The sequence below is a fragment of the Eurypyga helias genome, unplaced genomic scaffold, assembly GCF_000690775.1.
Source record: "Eurypyga helias isolate BGI_N326 unplaced genomic scaffold, ASM69077v1 scaffold17776, whole genome shotgun sequence".
Classification (NCBI taxonomy): domain Eukaryota; kingdom Metazoa; phylum Chordata; class Aves; order Eurypygiformes; family Eurypygidae; genus Eurypyga; species Eurypyga helias.
The window spans coordinates 1-23,082 of NW_010256193.1; the positions used below are offsets into that span (position 1 = coordinate 1).

The 23,082-nt window shown below is 43.0% G+C and overlaps 1 protein-coding gene across 1 annotated transcript; it reads left to right on the forward strand.

Moving 5' to 3' along the window:
* Nucleotides 1-1,772: 1,772 nt before the first annotated feature.
* Nucleotides 1,773-6,234, forward strand: IYD (iodotyrosine deiodinase; the record flags this gene model as incomplete). The annotated part of the gene is made up of 3 exons (XM_010153593.1): nt 1,773-1,932; nt 3,854-4,010; nt 6,052-6,234. Coding segments are annotated over 3 exons (500 nt in total), but the record flags the coding sequence as incomplete, so codon positions are not given.
* Nucleotides 6,235-23,082: the final 16,848 nt, after the last annotated feature.

Sequence of the window (23,082 nt, forward strand, 5' to 3'; positions counted from 1 at the left end):
CTTCCACTCTGTGACTCTGTGAACTCCAGGTGGGGTATCATGAGAAATGAGCGCCAATTGATTGATTAATGAAAATTACTCAGCTTGAACAACTGTATGTTGGGGACTGGTTTGGAGCATTCCCAATTCCTTTGTATTTGCACTGCACCCAAAAGGGAAAAAAGGGCATTTCAACAGCCTGAAACAAAAGATTTAATTTTCAAGCTGCAGAAGATGTTTTTTAAAATAAATTTGATATACAGTTTAGTGGAACATGTTTCAGGCATGTGTAATATTTTGACATGAATGGCTGGGGCTTATTATGGGAAAAAAGTTTCACTCTAGAACATCAGTGCCAGGCCCTTACTGCATATGACTGGAGATTTATGCTGAGGACCCTGATCAAAGTTATTTGACTGAATGTCAGGAAAGATTTTTTTTTTTTTTTTTTTAATGTGTTTCAAATAATTACTGTAACGTCCTGGCCTAATTTCACCTCTGCTCACCAACATTGACTTCAGCCAGGAGTGGGTTTGACCCTCATTATTTCTCTCATACTATCAACCAGTCCCTGTTGTTACAGAAAATATTTACAAGCTGCCTTAGAGAAAAGTTCAGTACCCTCTAGCAGGATTAATATCATAGACATTCTTTGCATTTGAGGTGCTTTGTTTTCCCCTTAAAAACTGTAAGCAGCTTCATTACTGCACTGTAACGAGTCTCCATCTTCCTCTAATTAGCTGGGAGTCATTAAAACACTGAGCATGTTTTGGCACATGTAGCAAAGCGAACAAGCCTGGAGTACAGATGAAGTACTTGGTAACCCTGAAAGCTTTGGACTGTGTGGAGGAAAAGAAAAGAACAGAAAGCAAAGCATAAATGTCATCAGTTCTTACACAAACCTGAGGAGAGGGTTCACAATATAAACACACTTCAATATAAAAGGTAGTTTAAACTGCTTGTTCAGTATTTCTCAAACTGAAATCGATGCTTAGGTAAGAAAATAGAGTATGTGTTCAAGACCTTCAAATATTTTTAAAATATGTGTGAGGGCCCGGAAAGACCTGAACTGTCTCCTTAACCTATTTCTCTGTGATCTTGTTCAGATAACTGTATCCTTCAGCTTCTAGCTTTCATCTGCTAGGCAGTTAAAATATTCTCCAAAGGTGTTGGTGTGTAATGATCAGGACTGAATGAGCAAGTGCAGATTTAATATGTGCACACCTACATACACCAGCTGTCTTTGGGACAAAAAACTAACTCGTATGCTTTATGGCAGATGTCTGCATTGTGCAGCTCCTCGTCTTTGTCAGTCAGCAACAGATTCCTGCGGATGGTCGATTAGCCTTGTTTCCCTGAAAGCCATTTGCTTTGCCCTTCAGCTAAAACCATGTCTCAGCAGTTGGTTGCATATTCAAATGGTGTGCTGCTTTGGGTATAATGCTTAGCATTAACATTACTGCATGCATATATTGTACCATAATACTGCCTTATCATAAGAACCACAGAGGAATTTTTATAAACCCTCCACTTTTGTTTCCTGTAAGATGGCTGTATGAAAGGACTGACCTCTGTCGTTGAATGGGACTTTACATTCTTCAAGAAACAAATGAACAGAGATTGTCTGCCAGAACTTACCTCAGTCCTCTTCTTCCCATCTCATCAACTTGCTTTCCCACTGCTCTGTTAAGTCACTGCGAAAGCCCACAAGGAAGAGCTGATACCTCTCACTGGGCACCCTCCCTCAGCATTATGCCAACTGGGTTTTCATCTTTCCCTGTTTTTGTACTAAGGTACTTCACCCAGTGGAGCACACACTGAGCCCTGGACCTTTGTGGTAGTGCAAGATCCATATTTAAAACATAAGATTCGTGAGATTGTAGAAGAAGAAGAAGAAATCAACTACAAAAAACGGATGGGAGACAGATGGGTTAATGACCTGAAAAGACTGAGGTAAGAAAAATTCAAACTGAAAATACTCACCTTGATTTTGAAAACCTTATTTTGAAAATATTCTTCCAAGTCTATGTTCCTTAAAATTCACAGTTTTCTGGTGCTGCTCAGGAGGGCAGCTGTGTAAGTATTTCCCACATCCTGCTCAGAGAAAATAGAGGAAATTGGGGTCAGAGACTGCCCCAGCCAGAGAGTTGCCAGTGTCACTACACTGTGGTTCTTTTGCTAATTTATAGCTGGGAAGAAAAGACTTCTGTCTGAGGAAAGTGAAGTTCTCACCTAGCAAGAGCTGGGGAAAAAAAAAAAAATTACTATCTGTTTTAATTCTGGTTGCCTTGTTCTTAGGGCCAGGTGAAATGCAGCATCTGAATGACACAGCCTACTTGCTTGTGGGATGGTGTGAGAAGCAGAAAAGGCCTTGACTTTGTGTAAGCACTGCTCAGCAATAGCTAAAATTATTATCAACACTACCAACATTGTTTCCATCACAAATCCAAAACATAACATCATACTAGCTACTGTGAATAAAATTAACTCTATCCCAGTCAAAACCAGCACACACACACACACAAGAAAAACCTACTATGCCTGTGTGCTTCAATCTTACCAGAAGAAGAATGAAGTGACTAAGATGTCCAGCACGCTTTTTCCTCTTGCATGGCTTTGTCTTAATTCTCAAGATGATGGGAATCTTACTGAAAGCACCACAATTAAGAAAGCTGAAGTGACAGAAGAAGCTTGTCTTGAATTCTTCTAGTATTCTTATCCATTTCTTTCTCCATCTCACTTTTAATATATTTCTAAGATTTATGTTTAGAAAGAAAGTCTTAAAAATATGTATAGCATTGTGCCTTGGTGACTGGGTCGTAAGATTGCCTCCAGTAAAAGGAATTCTATACTCTCCATCTTGAACCCTTTCCAAGCATTTGGCTCCATCATTTGTTTGGGGTTTCTTTATATAACCTCTGTTGCCATAACTCTTGTCCCAGTTTTTTCCTGTTGTTTTCCAAACAATGAAGCTCCCAAAATCACTGGGAGCTTTTCTGCTGACTGAGGTAGCCCCAAGGCTTGTTTCTATGCAATTGCTGAATTATGTAATATTTAACTGTCCCAAATGCCTTCCAAAGTCTGATTGACTTGCTTAACTTTGCACAGTGGGAAGATGTCTACTGAGTTTTGGCTTGTAAAATGAAGCATATGCACAAAGCTTTACAGGGCTGATTTAACCTGCTTGTTTCATGATGTTTTATTTTTCAGGTGCTTATGTGCTATGTAAGCAACTAAAATATAGTATTTTTTATATATTGAGCGAGAACAGTAGAAAGAACACATTTCCTTACCTAAACCCCACATCATAATTGTACATACTGTAATAAAAAAATAGGAACCAAATTAATTCTAACAAGGCTGAAATACCCAGAAACAGAATAACATTTTTGTGCTGTGAGAATATATTTAAGTTCAAACCTCAGAACAAGAAGTTTTGAACTTTTCTGCCAGCAATTTTCCCTGCGATTACGAAAAAGTTGGCACTGCTGGTAATAGGCAGAGTTGCAAGTCTGCAAAATTGCAGGATTTAAATAATCTCAAAGGCAAATGCTCATGAGGCCAGTTCATAGATAAGAGGTCAAGAATTACCTATTTTTATGCAGTTCCACTCTTAAGAGTGAGCACATCAACTTCTCAGCCGAATCTGTTAAAATTGAGACCTCAATTCAAGCTTTTATTTCTTGCCTTTTTTTTAGAGATGTTTCTGTTTAAGCTGATAATACTTAATCCTTTGCAGTAAATGCACTAAGTTTTTGTCTACTGTTATAATTGTCACGTACATTTAATGTCCCCTTGTAGACAGTAAATGTGATTTACAGGAAAGTGAAAAGGCTGCAAAATAAATGTCTTAAAACAGTTTTTTCTTTTTCAGAACAAACTGGATCAAAGAGTACTTGGACACTGCTCCATATCTGATCCTCATTTTCAAGCAGGTATATGGGCAGCTTCCAAATGGCAAAAAGAAGACCCACTACTACAATGAAATCAGCGTTTCTATTGCCTGTGGTATCCTGCTTGCTGCATTGCAGGTAGGTTGACAGAACCGACATAGTGGCGGCCAATATATTGGTTTGGATTACATACTAAGACTATCCTTCCCAAATGAGAGTGGAGACCAGTTTAGATTTTAACATTATCAGTTCTCTGGAGTACTCTAATTCCTGGCAATACGTCTTAGTTTTTAAAGTTATTTTGCACAGGCCCACATCTGAGAAGGTAATTCCTACCCTCCGTACTGGTTAACAAGAATAAAAATGTAATGCAGCTGTCACTCTTCTGGCACAGGCTTCAGCCCTGTGGTTTCTGCCTTAGGCTGACAGGGTCAGCAAATTACCCAAGGGTGACTGTACCGTGCCACACCAGCCCTTTCTTTCAGTAATCTCTAAAAAAATGACTTGACCCCAAATAGTTTTTAGTACACAATACAATGCTGGAAAAAAAGAAATCAGGGACTTATCTCACAGAACAGGCTGTACTATTTCCATCAGACTTCCTGAGGCTTTTCTGAAAGTGAACTGATTTCTAAAGCTCAGCATGTTTGACTTCAGCCAGTTGGATTTTCTTGGTGGTGGTTTCTCAGTGCTCAGTTCTGCACATTGTACCTGATATATTCACGCAAGTGTTAAAATAGCAAAGATATTCTGATCGCTAACTTGGCCCGTCAGCAGGATAACAGCAAGGTGCCATCTCTGATAGTAGGCCAGTTTCCTACCAGGAACTGTCAGTTCTCCATTCTGTTGTGAGTGACACTTCCCTGACTGCATTGCTGCTCCTCAGGAGGATCTTTAGGATGGGAAAGCTGAAAATTGAGCAGTGCAGAAGCACATTGCTGGTGTGTTGCTGCTCTGCTGCTGCACATTGCTTTGTATTTTCCCTCCACGGAGCTGAGAGCAAGGGGGATGCACAGGGAATGTGCACTGGGGAAACAGCACTATGTCACTAGCGCCTTAGTCAGAAGCAGTAGGAATGACAAGGCTCAACTTTCCCCTGAGCCAGCCCATCATTAGGTGGGATTTTGGAGGCTTCCTAGCAACCATTGGGCTCCTTAATCAACGCTCTCTCTTTCCCAGATTATTAGAAACTCATTGACAGCATGAAAGGACACAGTGCCATGGACTCACAACGTTCAGCACCACTGCTATTAGCTCTTCTCCTCTGCAGAAGGTGATAGACGTTACCTAACGTGACAGGGCCATCGCCTGTGCCTGAGCACCTCTCCCTAGCTACATTTTATATCCCAAAGCCTCCCAAAATGCTTGCAGAGAGAGCGAGACTGAAATCCAAATGTGCGACTCTCAGGCAGCGCCTCTGTTGTGTGGTCACATCTTGGATAATGTCAGGTCTTTACTATTTGTTAGATTGTTTAGGGTTTTGGTGAGATTTTATATGAGAGGAGTGATGCATACATATTATTTTGGGATTCCGATGTAAGCCAGGACAGTGGCCACTGTGAGAGATGGCAAGAGGCTCCTGTGACAACTTCTGATGCAGGTGTGTGTCCCCTGCTCTGTGAGGTACAGCTCTTGAGCAGGATCAAGTGTTCACAGAGCTGTAAGGCATCTTCCTGCCAGCTGTATGAACACAAGAACCTAAACATTTCTCTGTATGAGGTGAATGCCATGGGGTGGTATTTCAGTGGTATACTCACAACTGCCTCTCAGCTTCAGCATAGCCATGGGTCCCCTGTTACACTGAACACTGCAGGCAGCTCCTGCTGCACAGCATACAGACTTCAGAATGTGTTGTGCTGTAGTGGAGAAACGCTGTACTTTTCTGTAAGCAAAACAGGCGTCTTTCACAGTGTCACTGAGGCTGCATACAGACCTCAGGAGGAATGTGTTGTGCTGTAGTGGAGAAACGCTGTACTTTTCTGTAAGAAAAACAGGCGTCTTCCACGGTGTCACTGAGGCTGTTGGTAAATCAGATGTTCTAGAGCCTGCAGCAGAGTCTAACGAAGCAGCATTTCTGGGCTAGTCAGTACGAGAACGTGTACCGGTCCGGTGGGAACAGCAGACACAAATACAGAGCACAGCCCTCGGTCTCACTCTGTTACTGTCTGTCTTGCTGCAGAACGCAGGTCTGTACACCGTGACCTCCACACCCCTCAACTGCGGCCCCCAACTCCGGGTGCTGCTCCAGCGCCCACCCAATGAGAAGCTACTCTTGCTGCTCCCTGTTGGCTATCCCAAGAAAGATGCTACTGTGCCTGCGCTGACCCGAAAGCCACTGGAAGACATCATGGTGGTCATGTGAGCCCGTGCCACAAGGAAGGAGCACATCCCTGCAGCTGGCTAGTAAGCGGCAGCCCGCTGAAGTTGTCATTGCTGTTTCTGTGTATCGTCCTTCTACGTCGCTGCTGCTCTGACTACTTACACCTGTATTTCTTTTAGTAAGCTGCTAATAGCAGTGAGCAGCCAAGCACTGTGCATTTGGCGGGTGCTATTACCAATGACCCCTGGCAGCTATTCCAGGGGACACGTACAATGGCATTTAAATGACCTTCATCACTCAATTTTCCTTATGCATTGTAGGGGCAAAGCTTTCCTTCAACTGGAATGTATATTCTCCTCATACTTTTGAGATTAGCATTACACAGTTATTTTCACTTCAGAATTTTAATGGAGGTTGTATTAAAAGATATGAAGAGGTCATACTCAGCTGTCTTATCTTGGTCAATGTGTGCTGGCTAAATGCCCCTTCCCCTTCACTGTGTTCAGTTCTGCATGGGAGGAAGCTATTCTTCTCACATACAGTAGCATTTTCCCTACCTGACGGATCTCAGAAACCTTGTCTATACCAGGCTTTCTTAAGCTATTGCTGCTACAAGGGTCTTTAGCTGGGGGAGATCTAGTAGAAAGAAGGCATCCAAGTAATTTCCTTGTTACCAAAATTTTATTTGTACAGGTTCCAGGCACAGTGAGGTCATATGGCAGCTATCAATTTTGCCCTCTCTATTTGCCGCTTCCACTGGAAGCACCCCAAAGGGAGCCATTATTCTGGTTATCCTGTTTATATCTACAATGACACCAGTTTAACACTGAAATCTAAACTGCTTTGGAGACCCTGACGCGTGAGAGGTGCTTTCATGTCACACCAAATCAGACATATTCAGGTTTATTTTAAGGTCGCTTCCCACAAAAGCAATGCTCCCTACTAAAAGCCTTGTCTACTGGGAAGAAGTGAATGGTGGGGTTGTGGTTCCTGCCAGCTTTGCAAGCAGCACAAGATGAAAATACTGAGAGACATCCTTCCCTGAAGCTGCCGATATTCTGTGAAATACTTTCACATTCTGCTTTCTGCTGCATGTAACTTCAGGTAAATTTAGCCAAATTGGCTTCAGCCTTCTTTGGGCTTGTTCGAGTTTACTTGCTGCAACTTCCCTGAAGTCAGTCCTTTTAACATGACCTGTTGTCAGCTGAGCAAGTTGGGGGACAGTATTTTGCAGAGGTACAGCTTTTGCAGTGCCAATGCCTCTGTCAAACAATAAGAAAAACTGTTTTTCACTTTGGCAGACCATTTTGCCAGTATTTAGCAGGCATAGCTATGTGTTCATCTGTTTCAGTAGCCCCATTTCACATCCTCAGTGGTACAGCAATGGCAGGAAGAGTTTCTCTTGCAGACTTGAAATGAGCTTTTATAACTACAATAAAAAAAAAAAAAGTGTGCCGCATCTACATGCTTTCAAGATCTAAAAGCTAGTCAGGGGCAGAGGGATGAGCTGAACTGAGCCAAGGCCGACTGGCTGCAGGTTACCAGTTATCACATACTAAAGGTGCTGTAGCAAGCTTTCTGTATGTCCAGGTGCTGCTCTGCCATATCAGGCCCCTTCACAAAGCAGTTCGTACCTGCTGTAAACGTATATAAGCCCAATTATGTTTGTTATAGAGTTCACATCGATAGAGGACTTTTTCAGGAATTTTTTTTCAGGAAGAGAACATGCTGGGAGGGATGTCTCCCACACAACCAGTAGGGATTATTTAGTTTTGATATTCCTCTCCTTATTATGTTTAAAACCAAGATTAAAAGATTTGACAGGGTTAGCAAAATACGCTGGAAATTAGCATCTCTCCTCATGATACCTTATGACCACATCTCTGAAAGGCTCTGGACTTAGTCTACCCACCTCTTCTAGAAAATGACTACTGCTCAGATGGGAACTGAGTCCTTCAGAAAACTTTGCTCTAAATAATAGTATTCTAGAATCACAGACTAGAATCACAGAATAATTAAAGGAGTGGTGGGCTTCCAACATTTATCCTCTCCAAATCTCTGCTCAAAGCAGGTCTAGTTAGGTCAGGTTGCTCAAGATCTTGTCCAGTCAAATCCTCACACTTGCTGTTCGTGGCTTGGATGCATGCACATTTCACTGAGTGAAAACTGGCTGGATGGCTGGGCCCAAGGAGTGGTGGTGAATGGAGTTGCATCCAGTTGGCAGCTGGTCACCAGTGATGTTCCCAGGGCTCAGTACTGGGGCCTGTTCTCTTCAACACCTTTATAATGACCTGGACATGAGGATCAAGCGCACCCTCAGTAAGTTTGCGGACAACACCAAGCTGGGCAGGAGTGTTGATCTGCCTGAGGGTAGAAAGGCTCTACAGTGGGGTCTGAACAGGATGGATCGATGGGCTGAAGCCAATTCTGTGAGGTTCAACAAGGCCAAGTACCGGGTCCTGTACCTGCGCCACATGCAACACTAAAGGCTTGAGAACGAGTGGCTGGAAAGATGCCTGGTGGAAAAGAAGCTGGAGTTGTTGGCTGACAGCCGGCTGAATATGAGCCGGCAGTGTGCCCAGGTGGCCAAGAAGACAAATAGCATCCTGGATTGTATCAGAAATAGTGTGACCAGCGGGACTAGGGAAGTGACTGTCCCCCTGCACTGGCTGCACCTTGAATCCTGTGTTCAGTTTTGGGCTCCTCGCTACAAAAAAGGTAGGTGAGGTGCTGGACTGTGTCCAGAGAAGGGCGACATTGCTGGGAAAGGGTACAGAGCGCAAGTCCTGTGAAGAGAAGCTGAGGGAACTGGCATTGTTTAGCCTGGAGAAGAGTGGACCTGCAGAGGTGAGAAGTGTCACCCAGGAGCACGGGATGTCACAGCTTCTTTTATTTCTTTGGCTAACATTAGCTATATCAGACATCTAAGAAAGCTATAACCTCTCAGCCAAGTCTTTGCCTATAGAGATGGAACTCCCCTACGTTTGTGGAGTGTAAATAATACGGAGAACAATCAATGGCATGAAAGCTGGGCAACAAGTCCATTCAAATTTAAAATGGAAGAGAGTCCTTGAAGCTTGAACCAGTGCAGCAGCAAGTTACCAGTTAAATATCACATCCAGTTGGGGTTGTGTGTATGTAATCACTATTAACCTCAGCTACAAGACTGGAACTGCATTAAACTAGTTCTGATAGCAACACAGGCAGCGAAAGCAGTCCAAGACGCAGGTAATGCAGTCTCAGACACGAGAAAACAATACTGACCCGTGAGGTGGGTAATGACCATCACCTCAAGGCATCAGTTACCAAGTAGTTTGGTATATAGCATTGAGGGAGGAAGTGTTTGAAGGATTTTTAAGAAAACTGTGAAGTTCTCGGATTCATTTATGAGGAGCAGTCCTGAGCCTGAGGTAAGTTCTTGTCTCTTACCTGAGGGTAAGATCTTGTAACCGAGATCGCTAGTGACTCAGCTTGAAAGTGTGAAACCAGAGTCAGACTGTTCTGTCCTAGAATGTGACAGTGTTGGTGGAGTTGTCCTGAGGAACACCTCTTGCACATACCAAGTTCAAAGTGCATATATTGAGTGGATGTAAGGAAGAAGTTCTTCACCGAAAGGGTTATCACACACTGGAACAGGCTGCCCAGGGAGGTGGTGGAGTCACCATCCCTGGATGTGTTTAAGAGACGGGTGGATGAGGTGCTGAAAGATATGGTTTAGTGGTGGACAGATACGGTTGGACTGGATGATCTCTAAGGTCTTTTCCAACCTAGTGATTCTATGATTCTATACATGCAGAGCTGTGCAGACCCACAACAGTCATAGATGTGCTTCAAAGGGGACGTGCTTTAACAGACTGATTTATTTTCTGTTGGAGAAGCAGTAGGGACACTGGTCTGTAGATTATGCACCAGATTTTAATGAAGCTTTGGTGTCATTGTTTTTGCAGTGCGAATGGTCCAAATGTCACAAGGCTTTTGGCATTTTCAAACTATTCCTTTAGATCTTTCATAGGATGGCAACAATTCATGAAGCTTGCAGAAGGCTGTCAGCACCAGTTCTCTGTGGGACCAATGCCAAGGTACCACTATTTACCAAAGAGAAGCATGTTCCCCAGCAGATTGCTGTGAAAGACATTGCTATTAAAGTAGTACTAACAGGTGGAAGGAGTAACAAAAAATTCTGGTTTTGCCTTCCAGGGACAAATAAGTATGAGATGTGATGTCTCATGCAGCAACTCTTCCCAGTGACATGAAGTAATTTATAAAGCTGTTGTGACTTCTTATTTTGTATAAGCAACATACTCGACGTTCATGTGAGCCACTTCTTCTCTAACAAGGTGAACTAAAATAATGGCTTTAGAAAGACAGAAATATAGATTGGTATCCAGAAAAAAAAAAAAAAAAAAAAAAACAAAACACACACAAAGAGGAAGGAGGAAAATGCTGAATTAAGTTTTGTTAAAGCTGCAGGAGCCTCTGAGAGTGCTGTTCCTGCAACAGGCTTACATGTGTTGCTGCAATCCCAAGGTCTAGCCAGGGTTGATGAGACACAGTACCTACATGCATGAAGTTAATGAGGGATGAATGGCTTCAATAGGAAAGGTTTTTTGTGGGGAAGTTTTGGGTTAGGGATGTGAAAGTTTTTAGCAAGGGTACTTTTGGCATTGCAGCATTAATCAGTAATACTCCATTCTGCTGTGATCACCCCTTTTTCAATCTGAAGATCTTAGGCTGCTTGCAATAATTGTGTAACCCCCGAGTACTAGTAAACTTGTTCTTTGTGCTTTATGACTGAGGAAAAAAGAAACAGGAGACAAACTGCAATTACTCGGTGATGCGTAGGTGTTCACACAAAGGGGTGAAAGAGCTGAGGAGAGGAGCTTTCCTGCACTGCTATAGCAGCAAGGGTTTGGCGTTGGCCATTCTGTTTGTTCCTGTTTACAAGCTGGGATGTGTTAAATTTAGGCTTGAATTGATTTGAGGAGGTTATGTAGCTATTGAGAAATCTGTGTCACTCCTGAAATTATGTGTAAAGGCTACTAATGAGAGATGATTTAGCTGTTCCCAAGCAGAACAGTTGTGGCAGCACTCCTATTTGGTATAGGGCTTATTATTTCTTACAGTGCTTCTTAGTCTTAATACAATACAGCAGCAACTCATTCTCTCATTTTGGTGTCTGTTTCCCTTTTTGCTGGAAAATGGAGATGAGGCATATGGTAGGAGAAAAAACGTTTTAAATTCAGTGGAATATAAATATTGTTCAAAGGAAAAAGGTGCTGTAATCAATAAGCAGAATGTTAGACAGTTACACATGGCTTTATAAACTTAAGTATTAAGTAATCATGTATTTTATGCAGTTTTGCAAAATGGTATAAAGTAAGAGCATTCTCAACTTTAAACTAGGATGAATTATCAATTAATTTTAGTAGTAGCTGGCCCTGCAAAGGGAAGAAAAACAAACTTCAAAATGAAGCACTGAAATATTTATAAATACGCTGTCTATTTAGAAATAAAAAGCCACTAGAGATACTGACTCATTTTGATTAACTGCACTTTTGAGAAAGTACGAAAAGAATTGCGATTATTTCCTTTTACTGCATCGGAGACCAAAGCAGCATATGCAAGTGTAATCTCTTGAAAGAGATTTAGGATGTGTTTCATGCTGAACTGTATTTCAGACTGCCCTTGAAATGAGAAGTTGTGTTTCCAGGCTGTCTGCTAGCTAGGATGTCAAGCCAACAACTGATCATCTGTATGTAGGATTCCAGGTAGCATGTCAGCTTAAGGGTATGTTATGAGTTGAACGGGGCTCAGTAGCTTATTTCTGTAGCTCAGTGAGATCTCAGCATGATGCACAAACCTTAAATACATTGCATCCCAAATGTCTCACTTTGCTACAACAATGTCATAAATGAAAGTTGGTCAGTGGACGGTACAAAGTAAGGAGATTTCTTGTGGTGACCACTAACTCCAGCTGTGCATGTATGTGTAAACATGTATGCATAAGTGGTATGTGTATACGTATAAAGCAAAGCTGAAGAATGTGGCACAGCACTATTGTGCTTTCCCCACGTGCTATGGATTGTTGCTTCATAAGTGGCTGTAGTTTTGCCCCTTTCCCAGGGAAGGAATTTTAGGCAAACACCAAACACTGCTGGTTTTGGAAGGTATGGCATTAAGTCTAGGAAGAAAGGTTTAAGGGAAGAAAGACTCTGAAAAAGTGTCTTGCTTCTTACCAGAAGGTAGGGATGTTTTATATAAGATCACCTGCCTTCTCCCTGCTACCTGGTGCACGTTGAGTACATTCATGATGAATGAACAATGGCAAAATGATAGCTGCTTCTTATCCATTTTTTCATGTTATCTACCTGAACTTCTTTTCTGTCCTTCATTTCTCATCTGTCACATGGCACCATTTTTGCTATAGGTACTCTCTGAACTTTGAGCATGATGTCCCTTTTCTTTAATGAAAACATTAAAGTTTACTATTAATATTAATTAATAGTTATTTAATTAATCAATCTTCATTTAGTTAATTAATATTTCTTTAATTAAAGTAATTAATATTAATTACTTTAATCGTAGCATTAGGTACTAACCAAACGGTATTGAACCTCTCATGAATTCGATTGCTTCAGGGTTTTGGAAGCTCTAAGGCTACTTGTACTCTGTCTTCAGTAACAGGATTTCAACTTGGCATCCCAGAAGCAAGTAACTTGATGTGGTTGTATGCTCACAGGCCTGGTTTTCCCTGCTGAAGATCATGCTGTCATGTTAATGATCAGATTCAGAACAATATGGGCAGGTGTTTTTATTCTAACCTTCAAGCCTGTCTCTCTCTCTCTAGCTGCTGTTCTGTAATATCAAACAGTACCTGATGGAGTATTTACTGTGGGGAGGACCAGACCTATAACATGGTTCTCAGGCTTTGCGTGTGAGTTCTGGATACAGATCTTGGCCCTTTCACCTTACATAAGGTAGCACTTCATGCCTTATCAGCCTTTGCTATGCAGCAGTCTGCTATGTGTAGTTTTAATAACAGAGTGGGAATACCAACTTTTCAAGGCCATGGTCAGCCCACGGAGGTAAATGACTTAGCCTTCCCTTATTTGCTAGGATGAAGGTGTAAGCCATTTCATATATCAACTCCATTAGCAAAGCTGGTAAATTGAGAGTTTTCCACATGTAACTTACTTCTGTTTAAAGGGAATGTAACTTTACACTTGATGTACGGGTTCAGCAATATTTGACAGAAACAAACCTGAGTACCATGTGAAGTGTGTTGAGTTGGCAGAATAGCTGGGAAAACAGCAAGCACAGGTGAGTAGCAAGATCCCCATGTTTGTGTGCTTACTTTCACTGAGATTTTTTTTCTCTGTGTCAATACCGCACCTGAACTCCATTCACATGTGTAACAAAAAGTGATCCTGACTCCAAAGTTTGCGTCTTCCTTTCAGCTCAATTTGTTATACTATCTATTTATAATTAGATGACAAAACACAAGTAGAAGTGTGAATGAGGTAGTAAACAAAGGTTACAGCAAACTGCTGTCAACTGTTGTCTATTTTAACTGCCAGCAGGAAATCTGGCAGGTACCTCCTTTCCCGCAAATCGAAGCGAGTAACTCTGTGAATATTATCTTCCCGTTTCATTTAGTAAATTGTTGATGAACAAATTGCAAAGTTCAAGAATGTAATTATTTGGAATTAGTAGTGATTTTTTTTTAGCACATAATTGATATTCTGTGGATCATTTGATTAGCAGCTGAAAACAGTTTGTAATTGATGCTGTAATTAGCTAGCACAGTGCTGACTCCAAATGAGACTGCAGTGTTATAAATTTGGGTAGACCCAGTCATCCAACCAGAATGCAGAGCAATGCAGCTTGGCTTCTGACGAACTCACACTGAACAAATGTCTTCTGATTGAACACTATGTGTTCACCTGCAGGAATCAAACATGGGAGACTTCCAACCAGGCCTGGATCGAAAATTGCCGCAGAATTCTCTTAACTATTAATTCCGCACCAATATCAGATGTCTGCGGGTTCCCCCTTCATGGTTCCAAATCTCCCTGGGGGTCAGGACAGAGTGGACTAAACGTGACTGATGTATGAAGAGCAGCACAGAGCGTGGCCATGAAGGGTGGAAGACCCTCTAAACAGATGCCTATTAGCTGTGGGATGTTCCTTTGGGGCACGGAGGTCCCTCTCAACTGAAGGCCGTGCATTTTCACCTGCACAATCATGCAGCAGACCTGGCCGGGGTGGAGGAGGGGGTACATGTTTTTCTTCTGCCTCTCAGATCCAGGAAAGAGGAGTCCTCCTGTGAACAGCTGAATGGGGAAATACTATTTTCGGCATGGAATATTGAGAGTCTGCTGATGGAGACTGTTGCATGCAGGGCAGAATTCCTGCCCACAGTTAAAATACCTTTTGTAAGAAAAAGTAAATAACGTTTTAAATAATCTTTATTTTCTCCAGTTGCTTTATGACCTGTATAACTACTCTGGCATGTCTGTTATGGTCTCCAAGGGCTGAATATGCAAAAAGGAGGGGGGTGGAGGGGAAGGATTTTTTAATTGTATTGTTTAGCTTCTCGACTAAGTCTGAGCATATGGAATGAGCTTTCTCTTGACCTTTTGTAAATACAATAATCTTTTTATCTCCAGCTGCTTCTAGTTGGCAAGCAAATGAACGGAATGCTCCCCTCCATTTCCTGCCATTTTCTGGGGACCACTAGATGGCATAGGAACTCTGTGTAGGAACAGGGGACTTTTGCCTGGCAATGGGCTGGCTCACGAAGTCCACGTACTCCTGCTACCTTTTAACCATATTCTGTTACCCAAACCACGGATCTAGGGACATGCATCTGAGACTTAAAACCTGGAGTTTTGTCCGGGATCAAAAGGGGCCGTACAGAAAGTCAAAATTTGTCATGCGCTTCAATAGTCTGTAAATGCAAAGGGTGAGAGTTACCTTTTAACCACATTCTGTTACCCAAACCACGGACCTAGGGATATGCATCTGAGAATTAAAACCTGGAGTTTTGTCCGGAATCAAAAGGGGCCGTACAGGAAGTCAAAATTTGTCATGCGCTTCAGTAGTCTGTAAATGCAAAGGGTGAGAGTCACCTCATCCACGCTCTGTTGGCTTTGTTGGTTGGGTTTTCTCTACACTGCAGAAGGAACTCGGCGTTATCTAGTCACATATTGCCATGTGCTCTGTAGCCATAGAGACACAAGGTTGCACGTTAGCCATCCAGCACGCTGTCAAGTTCACCAGGTGTCTTTAAATGAGAAAATGGTCTCTGATTTCCTGCCATTTCCTTGCATTGAATTCACTCCCCATGTATTTCCCTTCCTCCACTGTGGGTCTTCATGCTCAGGTCCAGATGCCTGCAATCCCCGCTAGCCAGCAGCTGAGGCAAGGCGCGCAGGCACTTTTCTACTGAGGTGCAGATGCAACTCCTGTCTGCTCAAAGGCTCTTACTTGCTCATGTGAAGCACAAGGCACGGTTTGTCCTCTCAGTAAGACATGTAGGTGTTTGATTTCTGCTGTTTGCTGGGATAAGAGGGAGATCACTCCCAGCGAGTTTCTTTCTCTTCAGACATTGGTAAGTCATGAGTGAATTATAAGGCTGAGAAGAGCTGTGGAGAAAAAACTTTCCCTTCCTCTTCCCCCATCACGCCTCTGAGGTAAATCTTCATTTACTGTCTACTTAAGGGATTTTGGAATGAGCTGTGTATGAAAACTAGAACTCTCTCAATTCCATAAGCAGTGTGAGAATTAAGCCTGGGGCTTTAAATAGGTTGGGAAGTAAGTACAGGTCACCTTATCATATGGACTGTGGTGGCCTCAGAAGCCTAATGGGAGCGTAGAGGGCAAAAAAAGCCTCAGAGTGAAACAGATTTGAAGACTCTGTGTTCAGGCTAGGACTATAGTTGTGCTACAGCAAAGAAGTTGCATACTGAGGGAAGGTGCTGTCGGGTTTGTCTGCAGGTGCAGAGGAGTTGGTTGCCCCAAGCAGCAAGTCAGATACCAACATCAATTGAAGGAGCATCTGGTGTGTTCCCCTTCATGAAGATTCAGCCAGGTAATCAAGGCCCAGGACTGCCACTCTTGCCCATATAATATTGGACAAATCACTTAACATATATTTTTCTCTTTACCTGTCAGTGCACGAACAGTGGAATTTGTGATGATAATCTGCAAAGGAAATGAAGGAGAAAAATTACTAGAGCAGCCCATGATAACCTTGATCTGATAATCTCAGATTTGCTGCCTACATCAGTTTTCCAGATTTCATATTCAGCTAATCTGTGATTAAACCTTATCTGTATTTGATCACTAATCATGAATGTATTCTTCTCGTAATAGTCTTGAATGCTGAAAGGATACCAGGAAAGTAGGAGTCTGAAAAAGAACAGATAAACACTGCAGAAATATTGTAACATTGGACAGACTGGCAGCTGTGAACTTTGTACACTTGGGGAAGCAAAGAATGTAGGCTTGAACTCCAAATCCATTTTGGCTGCTGCTTTCAGCATTTCAGTTCCTCCTGCCGAGGATGCCAGGTGTCTACTTGAAAATAGAAAGTGTTCCCAGGCAGGGTTTTCTGTCTGTATTCTCTGATCCTGTACTCCTGAATAAGAAAATAACTTCTTATAAAGGCTGGACACTAGATGGAATACGCAGTGTGGATTTTTTTTGAAGTTGGATTCATACATGTTTAATGAAAGGCTGCTTATGGTGTTGTTTGTATAATACTTATGTAAATATGACTAAAGTTTGTCCCATTACTGTAATTAATTTGTACTTCCTTGCTAATGTACTCTGCTTTGCATTTTTCTCACTAGGGGCAATACAAAGCAGTTGATGGAGAAGCTGTGAACTTACACAAAGAGCAAAACACCTTTAATTTTGCCTTGAAAGGGTTGCTAAAGGGAAAAATTGGAGCAGAGGGACAATTGAGAATTAGACAAGGAAGTGGTCTTATGAATTCACGGCATATGTGGGAGAGAGCGGTTACTATTTTGCTGATCTGCATTATTCAAGAGAAACAGTTCCACAGCACCCTTACCAGCTATTCTTTGGCAGTTTTGTAAATTTCAGCAATATGAACATATTAGCTGTATGGCCCCAATGCAGAAACTCCCATGAATAGCTTTCCATTAGGAGTTTGGTAGAATCCAGGAAGCCTTGAACGCACTGGGATCATGGGGTCCTGGGTCAGCAGTCAGTGCAGTGTGGCTCCCCAGGCAGTGTGGGCAGTGACCAATGTCCCCTCAGAACCAGAGCCCAGAACTAGCATCTGCAAGTGCCCTTGGGGCAGTCTCCCCTGTGCACTCCCCCTTTCCGACTGCACCTGGAGCTGGGGAGCAAGCCCACCTTAGCTAGCGTGGCTGTGCCTGAAGTGTCTAAAAGGAAGGAGGAGAAATCAGAGCGATGTTGAGGACTCAGACTAGCCCGTGGCTCTTTGTGGGCTTGCATGTGCTGGGTATCAATCAGGCACCCTACCAAAGCCTGTGGTGGTGCGAGGCAGAAGGAACGAGTTCTCCCACCTGAAGAAAGCAAGCCTTTGGCTGAAGGAGGAAATAAAGAACTGATCCCACAGTCTTAAGGCTAAACTCCCATGAAAGGCTGAAGCATTGATTATTTTTAGCAGGGGAAAGCCTAGGGGGAAGGCTCGTCAAATAGATTAAACCATTGTTAGAAGCAGAGCAGAATTCTCCTGCAGCACTTTCCATCACACCTGCATCCTGATGTGAAATAAAAAGTGTGTGTGTGGCAGGGGGGAAATGTGAAGGAGGGAAAAGCTGCACTTGGAGAGCTGAAGTAGTAGCAGTTAGTGATGGAGGCACCCCTATTAGCTCCTCTGATGCTGATTCCTTGCTGTTAATCCCCAGGATAGCCTCTGAGAGTTGTTTATCATGCTGGGGCAAAATGTTCCAGCCTCCTCTCACCACTCTTTCTTCCAGCATGCAGTGGTGCTGATATGTCTAAGTGTCCAGAGGAGCCTGAGGACAGAGTGGGAGGATGTTTTCTCCTTTTAGTAAGCTCTTTGGCCCATTACTCAGGCTCAGCACTGTCCTAGTTTCCCCTGATTTCTCCTAGGCACTCAGACTGCGAGAAGCATCGCTGTCGTGCTGTGGCAAACAAGGCGCTGCGCAGCTGCCGGGGCATTCAGCCACGCTGGGCCAGATGCTGTCTAACCTTCCCTTTGGGAACACATGTTCAAACATTGTTCAAAGCAGTCTGGTCACTGTGGGATGGCACGCGTGGGTTGGGCAGGACAAAGTGTTATTCAAGGCTGCCCTTTCCTGGTGAGGTTTTACTAATTTCCTGGCTCTGCTGCATAACTTATCTCCCAGACAGAAAGAAAAGAAGGCTGGGAGAGTATGTTGGCCCCAGAGAGGGAAGGTATTTGGGAGGGCAGCTGGAGCTTCAGCCAGCTAGGTGTTGTGGCAAGAGAAGCTGGCTCTTTTTATCTGGAGCAAGAGCATGAACATGAGAGGCGTCTTCAGAAATGGGGAATTATGGTCTGACCCAGTTTGAGTCTCTCTTCTCTTCTGCCCTTCTGTTCAATCGTTTAGGTCACAGCTATTTACAGAAGAAAATCTTTTAGGTGGCCGTCCTTCACAGAAGACTTGGTGATTCTTTTGTCCTGGTACCATGCCCTGGTTTTGTATTGCCCTGCAGGTCCACTGGCTTAGTGTCTTTGAGTCTAGAAGCAGAGGCTTGTACATAACACAGCACTGTGTATTTCCTAAAAAATAAATTTGGGGGGAAAGAACTGAAAAAATATAAAAGCAGATAAACCATGTACAGACCTGTCATCTTTAGAAGCTCAAAAGTGGAGGCCACTGGGACCTCCAGTTGTGGGTGGAGGGAAGGTGGGACCAAAGCCTATCTCTTCTAAGAGTCTTTCTGATTACTTTAGGAAACATTCCTTTAAACTTACTCAGATGGTCTCTCCTCCAGAAGTTTTTCGTTCTTCTTAGATAGCAGGTTAGCCTGACTTCAAGAAAGTCTTGTACAATCACATGAAAATCATTCTTGCCTTGTCCTAGAGTATTCCCCCACCTACTTTATAATCTGAAAGGAGAGATTAGACCCCTCCAGAGCCTCCAAAGTGTCTCCTGAAGGGCCCAGTGGTCCAAAGCATGAAAAACCTCTCCAGAAGGGGAAGGGAAATGGCTGACCTGTATGAAACTCAACTGTGCTCTTCCCTGCCTGATGCAAGCAGCCTGTTTTTCAGTTTAATGCTGTATTTTTGTATACAGTAAATTGCCTTCCAGTAATCAAACATTTAAAGGATTATATACACAATTACAGGCATCTCCACATCTCTCACCGATGTCCTTGGGGTTTTGTATGCCTAAAGGAAAGCCTTGGCTTTTCAAGATGGAAGAAGCAGGAGAGATGAAAGAGAAGCAGCTAGTTGCCTTCACAGAAATATGGGAATTATCAGGCTGAGCCAGATGTAGACTGCGTAGTCTGGCTTGGATACGTTGAGTGCAGAAGGGGGCTCTAATTATCGCTATTTGCACCCACTGGTGGAGTACATGCCTTTGGTCATGTAGGCTGCTGGTGTCTGCACAGCAGAAGCATCTCCCTTTGGAGCTGGGATCCCTGCAAGCAGAGCTAGAACTTAATTACTCTGGCTGTTCCTCCTAGGAAGGGATCCACACGCTGACGTCTGCTAGCAGCCTGCGCTAAAGGAAGAACAGAGAAAGCGGAGTGGTTGCATTGCTGTGGAACAGCTGCATTTTGGGATCAGTGCCAAAAGTGGGGGAGGAAAACTTCTGGAGGTCTGAAGAGATAGAGAAAGGCAGATCCCTCCAGGTCTGATGCTTCAAGAAACCAACGCTGTGTGTGGGCAGGAGCTGGGATGTGTGTGGGAAAGATTTGCTGTTTCAGTCAAGCGGGAGTTCCCTCCCGGGTCTTCATGCAAACTACTTCCCCTAAATCCCAGGCTTTATCACAGATCCAGGTACTCTGCAATGGGCTGCAGAGCTACAGCCTCCACCCACTTCCATCCCCTGGCACCAGACACTGGTAACCTCTGAATTTAAAGATGCACTGCTTTTGGCACAGAGGGTCTCAGAGCTGAAACCAGTGGTGGGGCCATCTGATCCACTCCTCAGCAGCGTGAGGCAGTACAGTATGGGAAGCTTACGCTCAGGGCACAGAACTTGGCAAGCCTGTGTAAAGTAGCTGCCACAGCTCTCAACCTGACGTGGTTTACGCTTCGTTGGGTGCAAGATGAGAGCATTCCAGCGGGGCAGGCAAATGTAGGGTTCAGTAATACTGGCTGCCAGAAATTTTTCTCAAAGAGCTGGCTGCTTACTATGAATTGCTGATCATAAAGATCATGTATTTTTTTTACCTCTGGGTGTGTGATATCACAAAAGCACATTGCAACTCTGCAGTCATGCCTGTGCTTCCAGTGACTTCATTTGGAATTGTCCAGCCACACCTGGGGGAGCTGTAAAGTGCAAGGTGGGATGACAGCATCTTTTATAAATACAACAGGATTTCCTGGGATTATGTTTGAATGCTTGGCCTTCTTGGGGAGGGGGAAAACATATTTGGTCTCTGACAAAGCCATGAGAAGGCTTTCCATATTATGTAATTTATAAAGATCCTGGCTGTTATTGAGCCAGCAACCTCCTTCAAATTGAATGGTTTAAGGTTACCCATATGGTTCTGTTGAATAAATACAAATTGCACGGGATATAATTACATTAAAATCTTTAGTCAGTGTAAGCCATGCTTCTGTCATTCTTTTTTTTTGGTAAGCATAAAAAGAAATGTAGTACAAACCAGCTAGCTATGTTCCACTTGCAGGAACGTGTCATAGGATTACATTGTGATCGGTCTAAGTGCTTTTTCAATGGCTCACAGCTTTCTGGTGCGTTCCTCATAAAGCTTCCTTTTTTTTTTTTAATTTAAAATTTGTTCTGGCTGTCTGAACAGGACAGAGTAAATACATCCTAATGAACACTATAATGAATATGAAGCTACTTTGGCAAACCAATTTCATTTTCATGAATTTCATTGTTAGTTGAACATAGTAAGTAATTAGTGTGTGTCCTCTCTGAGGGCAAATGCTTCTCTTGAAATTAAAGCCATATTTTGTGAGCATAATGCTTAGCTCTTGTTGAGTGGCAGTGGACCATGTAAACCATGCTGGTTTAGCCCTATTTGGTGGTATGTATAAGCTTTCTAACATACACTTAAAGCATAGTATCTGCAAACAATGTGTCTAGCTTTAAAATAAGCTTTGGTAAGCAGTCAGTCTGGCAGCATTTGACTGGACTGTCAGTGAAGTACAAGCAGGAAAGGACATGCTGTTTGGAATTTGTCCTGTCTGTTGATGGAAATAGTTCTTATGGTATTTGTCCATTTGTGCTACTGAATTCAATCACTGCAACAACTCACAAACATTTTCATTAGTTGGGACTAATGCATATAATTTCTGATATTGTGAGAAGGGGTTATGGGAAAAATATGCTCTAAAGAATAAATCTCACTTGCACCAGTGGTTGTGGTTCTAATGCATTGTGGCATAGCTGTTAGTACCATGCTGAAGTGCATGCTGCTAGGGATCAGGAGCTAGGAGATAATCGGTATCTGTAGCATTGCCTATAATGCTATTGGACATCTGTCCTCCCTAGCATAGACACTGTCCAAGTCTAAGCAAGGCAGTCGGTTTTGTCCTCCTGAGGTTATTCTGCTTCTAAAGTGGAGGGACTGAAGTGTCCCAAGGATGGGGTTCATGTGGTTCTTTGCTTTAAGCAGCCATTGCATTTCAGCAAACGTCAGAGAATTTTAGGCAGCTCCTTTCCTGTCCAAGCTGTATCTTTTCTGGCATGGGATGCTACAGATATCATCTCCTTTTCCAATGTAGTGAAGGGAAGTATACCTTGGTCAAGATTAGTATTGACAGGAGATAACATTTGCTTGAGAACAAAGATGTATTGTGTTAACACAGTGTACTGTAATTTAAATCATTCACAATGCAATTACTTCTGTGGGCCTAGTCTGTAAATTAAACCAGAAACTGGCATTTTAGCTGGGTGCATTCAGCTTCAAAATACTGAATACTGTACATCATGTCAGCAAGAATTCCCATTGTCTTGCATCACATAATATTCCTACGTATTTGCTATGCATCTCTTTCCTTCTCCATCTAAATAATGTCTCTGACTTTATTTTTCCTTTGTCGTTATGGATAAAATACTGTAATCATCCTGGTGGCTTCAATATACTTGTGTCAGCTTACCTGGTTTCACTTTGCAATTGCTAGGCGGATGAATGAGCTAGTTTTGTCATCTTCTGAGAGAGAAAAAGTCTGAGGGTACCTGACACTCGCTGCTGCAAATTGTGAAGAAAGGAAGGTGACTGAGCTGCTTCTGAGGACTGTGCTAGCTGTGTCCCTTGAACACTGGAGGGAGGACCAACAGAACATGAAAGGCAGAAGGCACAAAGAGGGGTTTCAGAAGAAAACTGAACGAGGTGGAGTTTGCCAGAGGTGTGATGATGTTCAGGCCTCCTTCCTCTGTTTCCTAAAGGTTGCTTGTGCTGGTTTTGGTTGGGACTGAGTTGGTTTTCTTCACAGTGGCTGGTATGGGGCTGTGTTTTAGATTTGCATGGAGAAGAGTGTTGATAGTGCTGGTGTTTTCAGTTGTTGCTGGGGAATGTTCATACCTAAGTGCTCTTCACATGAGCCATCTGTCCCTACAAGAGTGGAAAACTGCTATTTGTAAAGACTGCCTGGATGGTTGTGCTCAATGTCTGAGTGGAGATAGTAACAAACGGCATCCTAAGGGGTCGGTGTTGGGACCTGAAACGGCATCCTAAGGGGTTAGTGTTGGGACCTGTACT